The sequence below is a fragment of the Candoia aspera genome, chromosome 13 (assembly GCF_035149785.1).
Source record: "Candoia aspera isolate rCanAsp1 chromosome 13, rCanAsp1.hap2, whole genome shotgun sequence".
NCBI classification, from domain to species: Eukaryota; Metazoa; Chordata; class Lepidosauria; order Squamata; family Boidae; genus Candoia; species Candoia aspera.
Window position 1 is genome coordinate 3,870,920 of NC_086165.1, and position 21,194 is coordinate 3,892,113.

Sequence of the window (21,194 nt, forward strand, 5' to 3'; positions counted from 1 at the left end):
TGGGTGGCATGCTGAAGTCTCATTCTCCAAAAGTTTAACTTAACTTGAATTAATGGTGATGACATGTGGTTGATCCCATTCAATTAATGTAATAACTTGCCATGGACTTAGTACTGTAATGTTCTCCTTGGGTTATATTACAATTTTGCATTACCATTTTAAACTTTTTAAGGGCTTGATGGAAAAGGTGTGCACTGAAGCCCAGGCCTTGTTCTTCTCCAGAGAGGAACAGTCAGGAGCTGCAATCGGAAGACTGCCAACCTTGACGCATCTCCCCCATCTGAAAAGCTTCACTGTCTTTAACTTTGAGAGCTTGTCTTAAAATAGCTCCCTACCATTTTGCTCCCCGACCACAGAAATTTCAGAGTGTTATGTCCCTAGGTCTGGAGACTACATATTGAAGAAATCATTTTTTCACTCTCCTGGGGAATTTCGACACTCAGCTCTAAAAACAGGATGATATGGATGGTGTGGTTGAAGCTGGTCTCCTAAAGCCAAGATCTTGGCTCAAAACTGCAGCAGGAATGTGGTCTGTGCTCCAGTAATCTCATAAAAGAGCAGTGGGGGTGTTGGAGTGCGGCAGCTTGTTGATGGCTGTGGCCATTTGGCATTTATTTAGGTGAGCTTCTAACATTGTTTATGAGGTTATTTACTCCCTCCCCCCTCCCTGTGCGGAGTAGGTCACGAATACTAGTGTGGAAAAAGCAGGATTTCTACATATCAGAAGAAAACAAAATAAAGAGAGAAAACAATTCTTCCTGGAACTTGTTCCAGAAAATTTGAGATGAAAAACAGGATGTTCTACATCCGGAGAAGGTTTACCAGGAAATGAAGTTCTTCCACCCTGCTCAAGCCACATGAAAACCAACGCTGAAATCCTTTTCCTCACTTGATTTAGTACAGCCCTCTCCTGTCTGATGGCTTTGAATGGCATCAGGTTACAGTTTCCATAACAGTCTAGTTAGTGTAGCCCAACCACACTGGCAGGGGAATTTGAAGAAGGAGACCACCTGGACAAAACTGATAAATCATTTGCCATTCTCCCTGTGATATATGGAATTATATAGTTACACTTTCTGTCTCTGGTTTACCACACTTGCTGCTATACCAGAAAAAGTCACCTTTGGGACTAACGCCAAGAAAATGGCATGTGCTGATCCAGGGGTTACGCTTGACTCAAGAACGCCATTAGCTTTATGAATCCAGACCGTGCATTCCCTTGCCAGATCCAAACAGGCTAGATGAAGTGGAAATAAATACTGAGGGTTCAAAGCTCTATCCATCCATTCAAAGCCAGATTCCAGATGTCTCCAGCTGTAAAATGTGAAGGTCAGATATCTTTGCTCTGCTCTGAAATGCCACCACCCCCACCAAGAAGTTTCCACATACCCATAGGCTTTAAAAATAACCTGCTTTATTTTGATGTTCTTCACAAAGTTGGCCAGATTACCCAATCAGCATGAAGCAATGTGGGAATGACACTGCTTTTCCAAGAGGCAAAATGTTCAGGCATCTCCTTAAACTAAGCAATGGCAATTTGTGCTTTGTGTTACTTTTGGGAGTGCAGCCTTGGTGTCTCCTTGTGCTACCTAAACATCACTAGCATTCCATGAGCATTTGTGGAAGACCAAAGCATAGCATGTCATGTTCTGGAGGACTTCCTGGGAGTGAGGAAAAGGATGAAGGGATTTGTCTCAAGTCTGCGTGATGAGAGATGTGATGCTTAGTACTGAAGAATGAACCACGGAGAAGGAATCCATTGGGCCATCTTAATTACAGCCTGATCAAAACACTCACCAATCCAGCCCCCTCTTTCATATAGGTGTGAGCTATATCCTGCGGACAGAGGTCATCCAGATGCTGCTTTGGTCCCTAGTTAAAGAGAGCCTACCTTCTCAAGGTGGATGGTCCTCCGTAGAGCAGCATTTATCATTCAGATGTCTCTCCTAATATATCTCTGTCTTGGTAGGCTTCGCCCTGTTAAGGGGGTTATCCCATTTTCTGGATTGGCACAAGGCACTGAACTGTGTACCAATCAACAGACTGGGTTTGCATAAAATATTAAACCAACCCAAAACATACAAACCCTAATCATGGTTAAAACAAACCAAGCTTATCATGCGTGGATGTAGCCGTTCGCTCTTCAACTGTCTGTGTCGAGTATGTTGTGCAGATGCAGCCTCTGCTTCTCTGTATTTTTTCACCCATCAATTCACGTCATATGCTTTACAAAGAACACCTCTGCTTCATCGTCTGCATGACAGCCCTTCACATCTTTGTGAATGGCTTTCATGGGAGATGGCCCCCTTTTCTGCAAGCTAAACATACTTTTTTCACTCTCTCAAGGGACCATTTGAAACCGATAACCTCTCCAAAGCAGCATACGGTAGTCCTCAACTTATGACTGTTTATTTAACAATGATCCAAAGTTATGACGGCTTCGGAATGGGTGCTTTATGGCCTGTAAAGCACTTCCGAGCATCACAAAACATTGCACCAACCTCCCACAGTCATATGATCGCATTTTGGGCACTTAGCAACTGGCTCACATTTACGACCAGTTGTAGCATCCCATTGGGGAAGCTGGATTTGCTTAATGACCACTGTGAAAATGGTCATAAAATTGGATCTGGTCATGTGGTGACTTGACTTATGACCTCAATGACTTACAATGGAAATTCCAGTCCCAACTGTGGTCGTAAGTCAAGGACTACCAGTATCTTAATCTAGTGCTCCTTTTCAGAGTCTTGCTTGAAAGTTGGCTGCTCAAGAAAGATCCGTGGTTTAAGGAGAAAAAAAAATCCCAGGATTTCTTTCCTTCTCTTTAGGCTTGGGGGAAGTCATAAGGGAGCTGCGAATCGCCGCAGGATAACCAATTTATAAATAAACACAGATACAATATTTGCAAAGTTATGAAATTGCATTAAATATGTATCCCCTTCAAAATAAGGGCTTAGCATTTAGTTATCCCACAGCTATTGATTCATGGAAAGAAGCAAGTCTGCTGTATAGGTGGATGGAATTTTGATAGTACCCTTTTATTGCAGCTTGAAAATTTTAAAAAAATTGGACTTACTTACTTCCTTCCTTCCTTCCTTCCTTCCTTCCTTCCTTCCTTCCTTCCTTCCTTCCTTCCTTCCTTCCTTCCTTCCTTCCTTCCTGATTATGCCTTGTTTTTTCTTGTTTTGGGGATTCTTATTCCTAATCTCAGATTCCAATCATGACCTTTCCTTAGACTTCCTAGATCTGCTGGAGAAATCTACTTCTCCACCTGAAACCAGGGCTAGAAGCTCTGCATGCTTCACACATGGAGAAACAGCTTTAGAAAACTTTCCGTGTGGGGAATTCCTCTCATGAGCCAGAGCAAATGATTCAGAATGACACAAATATATTCTAGAACAGCTCAACATTTGGCTTGTTGGAACAAGACACTCAAGTGCTCTTATTCTCTTGTGGGATCAACTGACATTTAATCACCAAAAAATTAGTTTCCTGAGGAGAAAGAAAAAAAAAATCCTGAGAAGCTTTCTGGAACTCTAAAGCCAACTGCTTGTTTTAACTCTGTTTTAGAATCACCCTGTGTTGTTCCTAAGATTCAGGATTGAGGGAGGTTTCTGTTGATAAAAACTGAAAATTCTGCATAAACCCATTTCACTTCCATGATTCTTCAAAACTAGAGATTCTGCAGCATGTCTAAATGATGCTTATACCTGTGCTTGTTCCCCTTCCCATTTTGCATCGTTGACTTCGCAAGGGTTACACTTTCACATGCTTTTACCATGGCCTTTGCTAGCCAAGAGAAAGAAAAAACTTTGCCACCACCCTCTCCCACCAGCTTCTGGATATCTTGACTGGTTTCCTTTGGGTTCTGTGATTTCATCTTGTCTGCAGGCCCCTGAGGACTCTGTTGCATCCACAAGGACATAAAAATACATTTAAAAAAAAGCTTTGGTTCTCATAAAGAGTATCAGTAGCTTATGATACCCTCCAGAGGTATCATTCCCACTGAATAAAGGTCTTTGAGGGTACCAAATCTGCATACTCTGAAAATATTTCTGCCTCTTCTATTTATCTGCAAATAGAAGAGAAAGACAAGCAGGATGAGGTGAAAGGATCCTTTAAGAAACTGTGGCACTCTGCTGAGAGACTGATGGGCTGTTTAGTCCTTTGTTCCAGTACTTAGACCCAGTACTGGCTGTTTTTCAAAGCTGGGTTAGATGTCCTACAGTATTGGAGCAATTCTGGATCCTGTTGTCCTCCTGGCCCTGATCCTTTTGAACTGGATCCTGATTCTTTGGCCTCCAAGGTATTGACTGTTGTCAGAGGTATGTTTTGACTAGGATCAGTCTTACGGAAGGTTTCTTGGTCCACCACTGTCCCATTCTTGTATTTGGGCGGTGTCCCCTGGACATTGTGTTTGCCAGTCTTGTTACGTTTATGGAGATAGAAGAGCAGAGGCAGGATCAGAGCCAGAAGGAGAAGAATGAGACAAATGGGAAGGATGATGCTGAACATATTGGCTTCAATGAAACCCAGTAGAGAGCCCTTTTCTGTCTGAGATGTTGGTCCTTGGCCTGACCAGGTTGTTGGAAGGACATGAGACTTGCTGGAATTATAGTGGGGTATTTCTGATTCATAAGGCCTGGTTGTAAATGTCTGGAATGAGGGGGCTATGCTTTGTGGTGTAGAACTATGACTGCTTTCCTGGACACCAGGCCTAGTGATCAGGGTGGCCCTATAGGGGGTAGAGGAGTTGAAGGTCTCAGTGGTGTACACTATCCAGTCCAAGGCAGGGGGCACACCTTCAGCAGCCAATTCAAATTGAAAGGTGTCCTCTTGGAGATTTTGCCCTGAATCTTCTGTCTCCCAGATTTCTAACCCGATTAGCCCTTTCTCGAGGTCATCTTGGGTGAAAGCACTGATGGAGACAGGCTGATCCATTTTGTCGCTGGAGACTTTCACAAAATTGCTCCCTGTCGGTGCTTGGAGAATTTTGAACTCAGGGATGCTCTTTGTCCTATTGGCTAGCTCATGTGCATCAAGAATATTGGTATTGAGTTGGACAGTGGTTCCTCTTGGCCAAAGAATCTCCTTCTGAGTTTTGACCAAGGCCTTGACCGTTACATTCACAACCCCTGAGACATTGATTGCTCCTGAGGTGGCAAGGAATTGAAATTCATCTTTGGAGGAGACAAAATCTGTGAAAGTAAATATTACTTCCCCATTGTCCACTTGTCTTTGTGAAAAGCTCCTCACAGGCTTTTGATTGACTTCCACCTGGCCATACTGTGGGGCCCTGATGAGCTTATATAGGGTGTTTTGCTCTCCTTGGCCTAAGGACCCTAGAAGATGTTTGTGAGACAGTGAAGCCATGTTCAAATCTTGGGGTATTTCCAAGATGGTTTGATTTGTTGCCCATGTGGTTGCCGGAAGAACCATGATTTCCAGAGAAGTGAAAATGGGCTTATGGAGTCCGTCCGATACAACAAGCTCCAAGACTCCAGAAGAACTTGTTCTATTGGCAATAAATGTCAGGTATCCTGCATTGATGTCTGCTTGTGTGAATTGGGTTATAGGTACTGGCTTATTATTGGCCTTAGCTACAAATCCAACTGAAGATCCAGAAATGACATTGTACTTGATTTCTTCGGGGAAGCTGTCTGGATCTATGACATTCAAATGTTCTCGGGAAAGAATCATGGAGGAACCCTGAAGAACTTGTAGGACTTTTCCTTGGTTGACTAGTTTTGGTGGCATCTCATTGCTGTCTCTCACTGTGATATTGAAAACCCCAGAAATAACTGTTTCCTCTCCTTTTTGTGGAGGCTGAACAGATTTCACTGTGTTATGCTGGAGCCAGGCATTAAATCTGAAATAATCATCCTGGATTCCAGGACCATGGTGGGAATATTCCAATCCACCTGCAGCAAGGTCAGATTGCAGAAAATAGGGGTGTCTCTTATTAACTGGACCATCTGGAAGAGAAAGTGTCCCATATGTGGGTAATTCAGACACCAGAAATACCACATTGTAGGATGCTCTCTTTGACTCAAGTTCTTTGGTAAGAAGGTTGGAAGCATCTAGTAATGAGATGCTGATTGCTGCACTTTGAGCTTCTGGGACAGTGAGACCTGGAAAAGAGGAACAGGAAAAACATGGTGTGACCATTCCCTTCCTGAAATATGCAACTTGGTTTAAAAGAAGGAGGCAACACAGAAGCTGCTGTGGAAGAAAGAGAATGGACAAGGCAAGAAGTGGGAAAAGGGAAGAGAATGAAGAAGGGCAGATTAACTACAGCTCAAGGAAGTAGTGAAGTCCTGGGTGCTCTCTGAGCTTGGTGTTTGGCTTGCAGATGTTTCATGGCCCAACTAGGCAACATCTTCAGTGCTCTTTATCTAGCACTGAAGATGTTGCCTAGTTGGGCGATGAAATGCCTGCAAGCCCACAGCCAAGCTCAGAGAGCACCCAGGACTCCACGGTTCAGCCCTGAGCTACAGAGATTCTCTTCTATTAGTACCAAAAAAGTAGTATCAGAAGGTGCCATGGGACAACCACAAATACCTTGCCACGAGAAAATTCTAACACATATTTTTTTCGACTAACAGTTGAACGTTTCTATCCCTTTCTCCAGGGACAAAAAGATTGCTCCTGTTCCAGCCACGTGCTCTCATTTTCCAGGAAGACGCACTGCTAGAAATGGGTAGATCTGTTCCGTTTTGGCCCACGCCTGTTTCACAAACCTCCCCTTTTCCATTTCTACATTTTTAAAGGCAGGAATATTTGCATGTAAGCCTGTGTCCTTGAGCATCTTTCTCCTCCACTTATGAGTACACCCATATTATCCCAAACTCTGCATTTTGTATGCTTGCCAGCCCTGAAGTTGAGATGCCTATTGCAAAAACAAAGGAAAAAGTGGAGAAGTATGAAGTTAGTTGGATAGCTGCGTTCTGATTCATGGATCAGCCCAACGATTGCAAAATAACTTAGCTCACTTAGAAATCCTCCAGTGGCCTAAAAACCCACAGATCTGCTTCCTGAGCATGTCTCTCCTTCCTACCTTTATTCCTCCACAGCTGAGAGGAACCCTGGGGACAGCTGGCCTCGAATGATACCATCACGCCAAGGACAAACCGGTCTGTGGTCACCGACGGGGAAGAAATTTGGAAGTGGAAATTATCCTCACGGATCCAGAAAGGCTCTGGTGGCATATCATGCTGGTATGCGATGATTCCAGCATCCACCTGTTTGCAGCAGACAAGAAGGACAAGACGTTCATTAAAGTGAAAAGAAACAGGAACATTGGACTGGATGGAGCCCCTCATGCTCTGGCCTGGGTGTTCTAGGCATGTCTACTTGTGTCCACACAAAAGGAGCAGAAATGGCAGCCCTCCCCAGTTGGAGTCCTCTAGATATGCTGGACCTCAGCTCCTATATAACCTAGTCAGCATGGCTGGGGGTCTTTCTGGCTGGGGGCTTACGGGAGATGAAATTCAAAAGAACATCCTGTTGGAGAAAGTTGATCAGGTAGTCCTCAAGTTACACCTACAAATGGGACCGGAACTTTTGTTGCTAAGTGATGCGGTTGTTAAGTGAGGCGTCATGTGACCATGCCCTATTTTACGACCTCTTTTGCCACGGTCGTTAAGTGAATCATGTGATTATTAAGCAAATCCGGCTTCCCCCATTGACTTTGCTTGTCGGAAGGTGGCTGGAAAGGTTGCAAATGGTGATCGTGTGACCCCAGGATGCTGCAACCATCATAAATATGTGCTGGTTGCCAAGCGCCCAAATTTTGATCACGTGACCATGGGGGATGCTGCAATGGTTGTAAGTGCAAGGACTGGTTGTAAGTCACTTTTTCAGCACCGTCGTAACTTTGAACGGTCACTAAATGAATGGTTGTAAGTCGAGGACTACCTCTTTGTAGGCTACCTGCTCCATTCCATCCAAATTCTCCTCTCCTATATCATTTCTCATTTTATTTCCCCCAGTGGAAGTGCTGGTGCTATTCCATAACTGCCAGTTATGCTCTGTCATATCCTCCTGGTGCTGTTTCTTTGTGGAAGGAGAGGAGATCAGGCCCCTTTTATGATGTTTTTCCTTCACAACTTAATTTTGGTGCACTCAGATTGCAGTAAACAGACTTTCCCCCCCCTGCTTGACTGCTTGTGCAGGGCTGATTCATCCCTGCCCTGAGAAAGTGAGTGAATTCTGTGTTCCTTTTCTTCTCCCATTTTTTTGGTCCTTGTTCAAGGAAAATTCTCAGGAAAAATATTGTGGGAGCCAGTTTCCACACAGTTAAAAGGAAACAGCTTCATACCACATCTGGCCATCACCCAAACAAGGAAGAGATGGAAATGGGTCTTCCCGTCCCAAAGAAAGTCCCTTTTAGCCCTATACATACAGTTGATGATCCATGCATATAGTTAAGATCTTTCACCAGAGAAAGAGTGCCAAATATTTTAACCTCAGCTTGTGTGAAATTTCTCAGTTCTTCTGTGTTGTTCTTCTGGCTATTCAACAGCTTGCCAAACTGTGGAGACTGTTGTATGATGTAAAGTAAAGACCTTTCATCTTCGTCTTGGCTGGTCACTGCTTTCAGGTTCTGGCTTCTGAGTGGCTGAGAAGACCCTTGAAAAGTAAAGGTTAGGGAGAACCACCCATTAGGTTGCTATACCATGAAAATGCTGCTCACGTATGAGAGAATTGGAAATGGTCTCTCCAAGTTGCAATTGCTTGAAATATTCCATAGACACATCATGTTCACCTCACAGCACTTACATGCCTTGACAACACAGGAGAGGAAGTTAGTTTAATGGTACTGCAGGGGGGGTAGTGGGGTGTAGACGGGAGCACCAGGAATGATGTCATAGCAGAATTGATGAGATCATCAGCCAGAACACCGGGTGATCATCATCATGAGGCCTTCAAGTTTACTATCGGTCTTTGAAGAGTTGCACAGAGGAAGTCAGAGAATGGACAGATGTCAGAGTAGAGGCTAACTATCAGGTATGTGTGTGTGAATCACCCCTGATCTGTTTCAAAGTGTGAATTTGTCAAAATGAGTAGAAGTGGACTGGTGATTGGGCAGAGGTGCTTTGGTTCATGTGAAAAAGCAATCCGGTGGTTGGATGGTTTCCAGTCAAATGGATTTGGTTTGACCGTTCGAGTCATTCTGACAACTTTATTTGGCAAATCCATTTGGTTCTGAGAACTGACCAGATTGCCTTTGTGCAGCCTGACTGGACATTTTTTTAAAAATGGAATTTAAGCATCAACTCTTTAAAAGTTGGGTTCAACCTTCAAGGTTGCTTGGGGTGTGTGTATGGATTCAAGTGACTTGATGAATTTTTGTTTTCCAGAACCTTCCATTAAACTCATAAGTAAATCATGTACTTTACAAGCAGGAAAGATGGAAGGCCAGTGGAAATTTCTCTCCCTCTTTCCGCAAAGCCATCACAAGGCAGAATGGGACCATCCCTATTTTAAATCAGTGCCTGGTCAGATGAATGATCTGGATGGGGAGTAAACTAATGGAAATCCAATTCAGACCAGTTGGAAGCAGCATCAGTGTGGCTCATGAAGCTGCATCTCCCTAAAGGGCCATTTAACTTTCCATTGTTAACTTTCCATGAACTTGGATCAGACTAGCCTTTCACACAGAATCATGTCCTCTCTGAAATAGAATATCTGGCCACCTTATCAGTAAATATCTTACCTGGGCACACCATCAGATCTTGCTTATTCTCCAGAGTGATGACTGGTTTCTTTTGGGCTTTCACAGCAAAAAAGTGTCCAGGAGACATGTTCTCACCATCTGATAGATCAAAAGAAAACCCTCCATCCAGAGGTCCTATAGATGACAACCGAAAAGAAGCTTAGAACACAATTACGTATGGTGTGGTCATTTATGCCCTAGCTTCTTGACCTCTGCTACTTTTGGATATTGGCCACTGCATGGGAGACCTGTAGCAAAATGTTGGTGTGCATTTTTACTTCTGGTAGGAATAATTCGGCTTATGCCCTCCTGTTGGGATACTCCAATGCATTGCTCACTTTTCTTTCCTTTGTTTTTCATCTGACATTCACCAACCACTTTTTCAAGGCCACCAATTATGCCCAGTGATCACTAAAATGTTCTGTTTCATCTGCACCTGTATTTTTGTTTTGTTTTTGTTTTAATTGGTTGTGGTATCTGCAAAACTTGGGATGTCTTATCTCTGTCTTGACCACATAGTAAGTGGCCCTCACTGCTTGAATTTACCGTGGAAGTAATGATAATGCATATTCTGGTTTTCAAGCTTCCCTTGGATATATTTTCACTAGTGGCCTTGGGCTGGGTGGCAAATTACAGGTAGTCCTCACTTAACAACCATTTGTTTAGTGATGGTTTGGACTTACGACGGTGCTGAAAAAAACGACTTATGACTGGTCCCCACATTTGCAACCGTTGCAGCATCCCTTTGGTCACACAATCATGATTTGGGTGCTTGGCAACCAGTTTGCATTTATGACTGTCAGAGCATCCCATGGTCACATGGTCACCATTTTTGACCTTCCCAGCTGGCTTCTGGCAAACTAAATCATGGGGAACTGCATGACTTGCTTAATGACCATATGGTTTGCTTAATGGCCACTGTGATTCGCTTAACAACTGCTGCAAAAAAGTTGTAAAATTGGGTCCGATTTGCTTAATGACTGCTTCTGCAACTGAAATTCTGGTCCCAGTTGGGATCATTAAGTGAGATCTACCTGTAAGGATTTGAAAGTAAGTATGTCTCAGCAGGTGGGAATACCTGGCTGATCTTGTGTAGGCTTGGAAACTAAGCAGGGTTGGCCTTGGGTAGTACTGAGATGGGAGACTAAATATAGGCTAGACTGGAAATTTGAGAACCATCCCAGGTGAAGGCAAGAAGAATCCAACAATGAGCTGGCTGTTTCTGTGAGGTTACTAGGAGCTGAACTGGATTCAAAAGTGATTTGACATTATAGGGACTCTGCCTTTAGACAACTTCCATGAATACAGATCAAATGGAGCTGAGAAATTGTTTTTTCATCTCACATGCCATTTTGGTCTGGAGAAAGGTCTCAAGTACAATCCTGGCATCTTGGGTTAGGACCGGGGAAACCCATTTATGAAATCCTGAAAGGCTGTCAAGGTTGAGTTTGTTAATCCAGCAATCTGACTCTGCAGATTGTCTCTACGCCTTTGTAATCTCTGCGCCCAAACCTCTTCCTTTCCTCCATTCTGCTACGGACCTTCATGGATGAACTGAACAAGGTGGCTGTTTATTTGGGCCTGGGTGAACCGCTGGATTGAAGTGCCGGGTGATGATTTCAACACCACCTTCCCATTGACTGGTGTCCTGATGGAATAAATGACTTCTTCTAGAGGCGTGTCTTTGTCTTCACTTCGGAGAATCTCTGGGGTAATCTCTGCAGTGCCACCTTCTTCGATCTGGCAGGAAAGATTGAGGAAACACTGGAGTTAGTCACCAGCCAACCTTATCCCGTGGTGCTATCTGTAAATTGAGAACCTAGAATAAGAATCTGCATCCTGCATCATCCTTAATTACTACACCATTGCTGGAACTTGATTCTTCTTAAGCGTTAATAATCTGATAATAGTTATTTACTCTCTCTACCACTACAGCATCGCATTCTTTATTCTCCAGGATAAAACATTCAAAGATGACTGTTCTAAATATGCTCACAAGTGCCTCAAATAATTAATTGCAATTCCACAAATTGCAAGGAACCCAGGTTGTGACTTTTCCATGCCCAGGAACCTTCTGCAACCAGCATGCTGCAACAGGCTGAATTTTGCTATGTGAATTTAGCTCCTGTTGCGTCAAGAAAAACACTGAATTTGCTCCAGCCATGCCATTTATTAAATAAGCAATGGAGAAACCTAAGAGCAGGGACAAGGTGATTCCAAGACAGGAGAATTGGCCCTGGACATTTAAAATAAACTTTTAGCTTGTGGCTTAAAGGTTGAGCTATGGGGGGGGGGGGTGAGGGGTCCTTTAATACAATGGAGCAACCTTCCTGTTTAGTTGGAGGACTCTACCAACAGAGCACCTTAATGAATTTGGAAGCCTGGTAACTGTAGCCTGAAGGACTGAAGAAGAAGGAGCAAAGTTTGCTCTCCTTCTTCCCCATCATAAATAAAATAAGTCCCTTCCATTGTTTTCAGTGTGCAAGTGGTGATTCTCACACTTGGTTTAAATGTTGAGCAGTTTTGGGGTGTCGTGGGAGGATGGCAGGGAATCATCTCCCCTCCCCCCTGCTTCTTTAAGGCTTGGGGAATGATCCGAAGGATCCAAGTCGAACTCATCCCTTTGAGGTTGGAACTTGGTGTCCAACCTTGGAGGAAGGAAATCCTACCTGTGTTCAGGCTGAAGGCCTAGAAACACAGCTCTGAAGCTAAGTCTCATTGACCTCCATAGGACTTGCTTTGAGAAGGCAAACACTATACTGGGTAATCTGGGGAACCCATTCTTTCTTAGGCTCTGTTTTCCAGGTCTGCAAAATGGATATAACAGTCTTGTCCTATTTCCCAGGAGCCCTTCTGACACTCTGAACTGCCTGGAAATACTAAATGTCATCACCCTTCAAGTCTGATCCTGCTTCTGCCATAATTCCTGTTTCTCTTTTCCCCTTCTTCTTTCCACTCTGTCTGTTCCTGAATCGCCCCAGGATATTATTCCCAACTTTGCTCATGCATGAGGGTTGGAGAATAGGTTGTTCATACTCCAAGAGATCTTTGGCTCAGCCTACTTTGCTTGTCTTCATACAGGGCACACCCAGTTTATGGCGCCAAGTGCCCTCAACCTCCAAAATTTGCTTGGAGAAGCTTTCTGGTTCAAAGCCTTGGTATTTCTGGACTTGGGCAATGTATGAGTAACTTATCCTGTGTAGTGGAGCTTTGTCACTCCTCTTCCCCTTTGGTGAATGCTGGATTCAGATGTTTGATCTAACAAAGAAAACTCAAATTTACATGCTGATCTTTAGTTGGTCAAATTTTAGCTTCCGTTTATGGCTATAAGTTTCTGTTCTGCTTGGAATTACCATCAGAAAGGTACATCTGGACTACAAGGGAAGTGATTTAGCCATCCATCAACTCCCTATATCTTTTTCTTCCACCTTCATATTTGCAGATGCATGGAACTGTATCTCATTATTTAAAAAAAGAACTAGCTCAAGATAGTAATGGGGACTTCTAGTTTCGGAGCATTTCCTCCAGGGGATTGCTTAGAGGTTATATTAATTTCAGCCCATATTCACCCTGGATTTTTCAAGGCTTGTGCTTCATTTCTGTCCTAACTGGTTCAATGGTATAATGTTTATTTGTGTCCCCAACGGGCTTCTGATCTTTGGGAGAAGTCTTGTGAAGTTCTTCATGGAGATCCTCCTTCTCTGTGACTTGCTTCTCAACCATTCAGAAGTCACCATCACTAGCCCAGGTTTCCCTTTCATGGGCTCTGCAAGGAAAATGCTTCTTCTCTCCTTCCTGGTCTTCAGCATCTTGAGGCCATTCTCGGAAGAAGAACCTTCTTGCTGGAGAAAGCAAAAGGCTTATCTGGGAAGCCTATTCTTCTCCCCAGTTGCCAACTGGTGGGACATAAGAGAGAACACCCCAGTCCTGCTATAATTCCAAAGAGGTTGATTTTCCTAGGAAACATCTCTCCCTCATGAAGGAGTGCAGTGGGGTGGTTAAGGTCTTGGACCAAGGAGCAAAGAGATCCAGCACCCTTTAAAGGAAGAATGAGGTTAAAAATGTAGTCATGTTTCAGTTGAGGAGAACTCAGAAACTTCTACCTCTGCCCTTGAAAACTCATTTTGTGTTTGTTTGTTTCAAGTTGTTTTGGTTGCTGGCATGAAGCAAGAATCGCAACTTTGGAATAAATCCTGAATTGCTAAAGGTCCTTGAAACCAAAACAATTTTTTTTTAGAAATCCCAGAAAAACTCTGGCCCCCGAACGATCTCGTTAAGCATCTGTTCAACAGTGAGATCATACGGTATGAGAACATCGCTTTTGGTTGCTTTGGATTTATTCTTTCTTAATAACTTGTTCCCCCTCGATTTTGTTTTCCACCAACACCCCATCCCTCAAAGCAAAAAGATTCATGCTGAACTTTTCCTCTTTCCTCTGGCGCCTGGTCCAGCTCCATCTTTTGCGCTGACACAACGGACATGTCCTGCAGGAGTTGGCCTTTGACACTGCTTATCCAGATCTCCTTGGAGCAGTAGCACTTAGGAGCTCCATCTAGATGACCTCCAGAGGGAAGCAAGCACTGACTCCTTCCTGCCTGCCAATGATTCTCCAGAATTTTGCAGCCCAGATCTGGTATTCTTAAAATTCTTGTTTGGGGAATTAATTTTGGAATCCATTTAGAGCAGAACTGCGTAAATGGAGCTGGCACACATGAATGTCTAGGGACTCTGCTGGCCAGCCTTTGCTCGCAATCATTATCCTTTGTTTGGATTAATACAAAGCTCTTTGCTAGGCCATCAAAACACTAGACACGCAGTTCTCTATTAACCCCAGAGGGCAGGACAAGACCTAGGGGGTCAAAACTGCAAGGAAGGAAATTCCTCATGGTAGGGTTTGACTGTCAGCAGAACAGGCTGCAACATGAAGTGACGAGTTCTCCTTCATGAGAAGTCCTCTGTCAGAGATACTCTAGAGCAGGGGTTTTCCAACTTTTGGGACAGTGGGGCCTCTTAAAAAATAATTGTCTCCCTTTGAGTGACATTTTCCTTCTGCCCTTCATCTCTCACAGACCCTAGAGTTCCACAGAGCACAGCCTGAAAAACCTTGCTTCATCTGAGCAAGGATTGGACTAAGTGGCCTCCAAGGGCCATCTGCAATTCTGTGATCACTGACTTCAGCTCTCTCTTGGACTATCAGAGGCCTAGCCCTGGTTGCCAGGCACAGGTCAAGGCTGTCCTGCTTCATACTACAGATTAGAGAGGAGACAGCTTCCATTCTGTGGAATGAAAAGATGTAGAAAGATATCAGGTCAAGGATACAGGAAGCAACCAAAAATAAGGGCCCAGTGGACCTGTCAGGTTGGTGAAGTCTGCAGATGAATAAGTTTAAAAAGGTAAACAAACAAACAAAAAAAGGATGAGTTTCGCTAAAATTTCCAATATTTGTAATGTATTTCAGGTCTAATTTAAAACAATCAATCAATCAATAAATAATGGGGCATATCTTTTTAAAAAACAGGATCGCCTGTGTTCTTGCTCAGGTGTGGACCTTAAAGGTGAGAGGTATCTTCCCACACTTGGCTTTTAGAGCAAGGAGCAAAATGGTGAAAAGGATCAAGCAACCCCACAAGAGAAAATGTATGTGTGTGTAATCAGAAAAACAATTTAACAAGCTCAAGTGGTGGAAAATAAGGAGGGCCCTCATATTGCTCTCCTTGGTGAATGATTAATGAGGTGTTACTAATAGGCAATTGAATTTCAGAAAGTGGTAATGAAGGGAAGGATGTGTGCTGAGATGGCACCATTATTCACTCTTTTAGAGCACCCTGGAATAGTTTAACGATAACAGTAATGGGTGGCTGAAAGATGATTCCTGCCTCTTTTATACTAAAAAGTATGTCTTGCCACCGACTTCTGCTGCAAGCTGGAAACTGTTACATGGACTTCTACTGCCATCTCGTGACCAACTTCTTACACTGCCAGGCAAAAGATGGCAAAAGGAAGGAGATGGTATGTGGGCACTCCCTTCCAAGGAACACAGAATCAATAAATGCATATTTAAAAAAAAAAAGAACAGAGGAAAGATCCTAAGACATTTCCACCCAGTCTTTATCTCTCAAGATGTAAATCAAAGTCAAGGACCCAATGGGAAAAAAATGGACAAAGTTTGCATGACTTGGTGTTCTACCACCCCAACCTTTCCTTGTCTCTGGCACTGCTAACAAGCAGCTGGTCTGGAGATCTAAAACCCATAAAGATGGAAATAATTTAAAAAATGGTTGGAAGTGTACAAAAGGAATTGGGACTCATTTACATTTATGGTGGGAATGTGAAAAGATTAAAAAAATATGGGTAAAGTTTTTTGCTGAGATTAATGAAATACTGTTTATTAATTTGCAAATAAATCCAAAAATTGCATTATTGTTAAATTTTAGAAATATGAAATTAGAGTGGCAAAAGAAAGAGATGATGATAATTTTTGTTATCTTTTGTTAAGATTAATAATAGTTAAAAAATGGAAAGTGGATTATGAGTATGAGCTTGAAGATTGGTTTAAAGAAGTATGGAATATTTCGAGTAATGATAAATTGACATGTGAACTAAAATATAAAAAGGGTTTGGTGAAAAGGAACAATTTTGATGTTATATGGGGTGAGTTTCTGGAATATGTTTTTGTTAAAGGGAAGGGAGTAAAACCAGATCAGTATATATTATCTTTTTGGAGAAGAGGGCTTATTAAGAATTATTAATAATAAAAATGTGTGATCATAAAAAGTAAAGAGATAATGAGGGTTAAAGGTCCCACGGGTGATGGGTGCACGTAGAGGTTAAGTTATAAAGTTATATGGGTTATGTTTTGGTTGTTTGATTGAATTATTTTATGTTTTCTGTTGTTATTGGTTGTGTGTTGTGTAATTTGTAGTTTCAATAATACAATTATTAAAAAAAAAAGGGATGTCTGTTTTTCGATTTTAGTGGAAATGTAGACTTGAGGAATCTCTTGTTGAGGATGAAAAAAAGAGTGCAAAACCCAGTCAGCTGTTTGATGTCAAAAGCAACAACATGAAGCCAAGTCTTGAGATGATGGCAACAGGCAGTGCCATCCAAAGTAAACAGCCAGAGAAGAACTGGAAGTAGTAATAGGGCTTATCTTCCTAAGCTTGAAAAATCACAGAAATGTTGTCTGTAGCCATGAAGTGCAGAGATCCCTGCTCCTCAGGAGAACAAATAGGACACTTCTGCACAAAATCCTAAAGTGCAGAGACGTTACACTGTCATCAAGGCCATAGTCATCCCAGTTGCAAAGTGGTTGTGAAAGCTGAACCCTCAAAAAAGCCTGAACAAAAGAAAAAAGTTGGCTTTGAGCTGGGGTTCTGGAGAAATTGTTAAGAGTAAAAAAAAAACAAACGAATAATGAAGCTGAAGCTTGAATACTTTGGACCCATAATGTTAAGGCAGGAATTGTTGGAGAAGATCTGAGGCTTGGAAAAATGGAAGACCATAGAATACATGGTGGCTAGATATTATCTCTGATGACATAAGGAGATGCTTGTTGTTTATTTGTTCAGTCGCTTCCGACTCTTTGTGACTTCATGGACCAGCCCACGCCAGAGCGTCCTGTCGGGCGTCAACACCCCCAGCTCCCCCAGGGACGAGTCCGTCACCTCTAGAATGTCATCCATCCACCTTGCCCTTGGTCGGCCCCTCTTCCTCTTGCCCTCCACTCTCCCCAGCATCAGCATCTTCTCCAAGGTGTCCTGTCTTCTCATTATGTGGCCAAAGTATTTCAGTTTGGCCTTTAATATCATTCCCTCAAGTGAGCAGTCTGGCTTTATTTCCTGGAGGATGGACTGGTTTGATCTTCTTGCAGTCCAAGGCACTCTCAGAATTTCCCCCAACACCACAGTTCCGAAGCATCGATCTTCCTTCTCTCAGCCTTCCTTATGGTCCAGCTCTCGCAGCCATATGTTACTACGGGGAACACCATTGCTTTAACTATGCAGACCTTTGTTGTCAGCGTGATGTCTCTGCTCTTGACTATTTTATCAAGATTTGTCATTGCTCTTCTTCCAAGGATTAAGCGTCTTCTGATTTCCTGACTGCAGTCAGCATCTGCAGTAATCTTCGCACCTAGAAATACAAAGTCTTTCACTGCTTGTACATTTTCTCCCTCTATTTGCCAGTTATCAATCAAGCTGGTTGCCATAATCTTGTTTTTTTTGAGCTTTAGCTGCAAGCCAGATTTTGCACTTTCTTCTTTCACCTTCATCATAAGGCTCCTCAGTTCCTCTTCACTTTCAGCCATCAAAGTGGTATCATCTGCATATCTGAGATGGTTAATGTTTCCTCCAGCGATTTTAACTCCAGCCTTGGATTCCTCAAGCCCAGCATGTTGCATGATGTGTTCCGCGTACAAGTTGAATAGGTAGGGTGAGAGTGTACAGCCCTGCTGTACTCCTTTCCCAATCTTAAACCAGTCCGTTGTTCCATGGTCTGTTCTTACCATTGCTACTTGGTCATTATACAGATTCTTCAGGAGGCAGACAAGATGACTTGGTATCCCCATACCACTAAGAACTTGCCACAATTTGTTATGGTCCACACAGTCAAAGGCTTTAGAATAGTCAATAAAACAGAAATAGATGTTTTTCTGAAACTCCCTGGCTTTTTCCATTATCCAGCGGATATTGGCAATTTGGTATCTAGTTCCTCTGCCTTTTCTAAAGCCAGCTTGTGCATCTGGCAATTCTCGCTCCATGAATTGCTGAAGTCTACCTTGCAGAATCTTGAGCATTACCTTACTGGCATGTGAGATGAGTGCCACTATTCGATAGTTTGAACATTCTTTAGTGTTTCCATTTTTTGGTATGGGGATATAAGTTGATTTTTTCCAATCTGATGGCCATTCCTGTGTTTTCCAAATTTGCTGGCATATAGCATGCATTACCTTGACAGCACCATCTTGCAAGATTTTGAACAGTTCAGCTGGGATGCTGTCGTCTCCTGCTGCCTTGTTATTAGCAATGCTTCTTAAGGCCCATTCAACCTCACTCTTCAGGATGTCTGGCTCTAGCTCACTGACCACACCGTCAAAGCTATCCCCGATATTGTTATCCTTCCTATGCAGGTCTTCCATATATTCTTGCCACCTTTTCTTGATCTCTTCTTCTTCTGATAGGTCCTTGCCATCTTTGTTTTTGATCATACCCATTTTTGACTGGAATTTACCTCCGATGTTTCTAATTTTCTGGAAGAGGTCTCTTGTCCTTCTTATTCTATTGTCTTCTTCCACTTCTGCACATTGCTTGTTTAAAAATAATTCCTTATCTCTTCTGGCTAACCTCTGGAATTTTGCATTTAATTGAGCATATCTCCCCCTATTGCTGTTGCCTTTTGCTTTCCTTCTTTCCTGGGCTACTTCTAGTGTCTCAGCAGACAGCCATTTTGCCTTCTTGGTTTTCTTTCTTTGGGATGTATTTTGTTGCCGCCTCCTGAACAATGTTGCGAACTTCTGTCCATAGTTCTTCTGGGACCCTATCTACTAAGTCCAGTCCCTTAAATCTATTCTTCACCTCCACTGCATATTCCTTAGGAATATTAGTGAGCTCATATCTAGCTGATCTGTGGGTCTTCCCTAATCTCTTTAGTCTGATCCTAAATTGTGCAAGAAGAAGTTCGTGATCTGAACTACAGTCAGCTCCAGGCCTTGTTTTTACCGACTGTACAGATGTCCGCCATCTTTGGCTGCAAAGGATGTAGTCAATCTGATTTTGGTGTTGTCCATCTGGTGAAGTCCATGTATAAAGCCGTCTCTTAGGTTGTTGGAAGAGAGTGTTTGTTATGCAGAGTGAGTTGTCTTGGCAAAATTCTATCAGCCTATGTCCTGCTTCGTTTTGTTCTCCCAGGCCATGCTTACCTGTAATTCCAGGTGTCATTTGACTGCCCACCTTAGCATTCCAGTCTCCCATGATGAAAATAACATCTCTTTTAGGCGTGTTGTCCAGTAGGCGCTGCAGATCCTCATAGAACTGCTCTACCTCAGCTTCTTCAGCATCTGCGGCTGGGGCGTATATTTGGATCACTGTGATGTTAGATGGCTTGCCCTGAATTCGAATTGAGATAATTCTATCGTTTTTTGGATTGTATCCAAGCACTGCTTTAGCCACTTTACTATTAATTATGAAGGCTACTCCATTTCTTCTGTGGTCCTCTTGTCCACAGTAGTAGATCTGGTGGTCATCTGATGTGAAGTGACCCATTCCAGTCCATTTCAGTTCACTGATGCCCAAAATGTCTATCTTTAACCTTGACATCTCCCCAATAACCACATCCAATTTGCCCTGGCTCATAGATCTTACATTCCAGGTTCCGATGGTGTGTTGATCCTTAGAACATCGGATTCGCCGTTCACCACCAGCACCGTCGGCCGCTAGCCGTCCTTCCGGCTTTGAGCTAGCTGCATCATCACGTCTGGGGCTAGTTGAACTCAACCTCTGTTCCTCCCCAGTAGCATTTTGACCATCTTCCAATCTGGAGGGTCTCATCTTCCAATGGTATACTGACATATCTCTGGTTGTACCGATCCATTTAGTTTTCACGGCAAGAATACTGGGGTGGGTTGCCATTACCTTCCCCAGGGATCGCATTTAGTCTGACCTCTCTGTCATGATCTTCCCGTCTTGGGTGGCCCTTCACGGTTTAGCTCATGGCATCATTGAGGTGCTGAAGCTCCAGCACCACGACAAGGTAACGATCCTTTGCTGAAGAAGGAGATGCTTATGAGGACTAAAAGAAGTTCAGACAGTCCTAGCAGAATGATATCCATTGGGTCACAAAGAGCTGGAGGCAAGTGAACAATTGAAAAACAGCAACAATAAATATACATTTCATGCTACTTCTGTTGGCTAGGCCAATATTTATAGGTGTCTCCATGACCATCTGAAGTTTCCATTTAATAGCTATAATTAGACTAAGATTTTCTGGGGCAACCCATTTGGGTAACCTCAAAATTCCATCCACTACTCTTGAAGTAAGTACCTGCAGTTCTGTGTTGACCATTAGCGCTGGTGCTTCATCGTTGATTGGAGTGATGCTAATGGAGATGGTCTTGGGTTGGCTCTGTTGATTAACTCCAGAAACATTGGCCATGACGGTGAATCTGTCAATCAAGGATTCACTTCCATCATGTACGTACTTGATGAGTTGATTCTCCACCTAAATGCAAGAAAGACATTGTGATAAGTGTCCTGGCTCAAATTCTGCCTCCTTACATATTCACATTTATTTCAAAGGCACTATGGGGAAATTAAATTTCAATGAAGCTGGGATGGCTGTTGGTAAAATCTGAAACTCAGGTGAGCCAAGATGCTCAGGGAAGCAAATATTCCTTTATGCCTAGATGTTACAGAGTACGCAGATGTAGAAGGTTCATCAGTGTGAGGGAGGGTTGGGAAAATCTAGAAATTAGAGATCTGAC

The 21,194-nt window shown here is 43.0% G+C and overlaps 1 protein-coding gene across 1 annotated transcript in view; it reads right to left on the reverse strand.

Moving 5' to 3' along the window:
• Nucleotides 1-3,070: 3,070 nt before the first annotated feature.
• Nucleotides 3,071-21,194, reverse strand: part of CSPG4 (chondroitin sulfate proteoglycan 4) — a 64,653-nt gene continuing 46,529 nt past the window's right edge. Inside the window, exons 5-10 of the mRNA XM_063314464.1 lie at nucleotides 20,756-20,932; nucleotides 11,260-11,458; nucleotides 9,719-9,853; nucleotides 8,468-8,631; nucleotides 7,058-7,241; nucleotides 3,071-6,131 (exon numbers count right to left, since the gene is read on the reverse strand). Coding sequence (XP_063170534.1) covers nucleotides 4,180-6,131; nucleotides 7,058-7,241; nucleotides 8,468-8,631; nucleotides 9,719-9,853; nucleotides 11,260-11,458; nucleotides 20,756-20,932 — 2,811 coding nt within the window. The 3' untranslated portion in view covers nucleotides 3,071-4,179. The remainder of the gene's footprint in view (nucleotides 6,132-7,057; nucleotides 7,242-8,467; nucleotides 8,632-9,718; nucleotides 9,854-11,259; nucleotides 11,459-20,755; nucleotides 20,933-21,194) is intronic.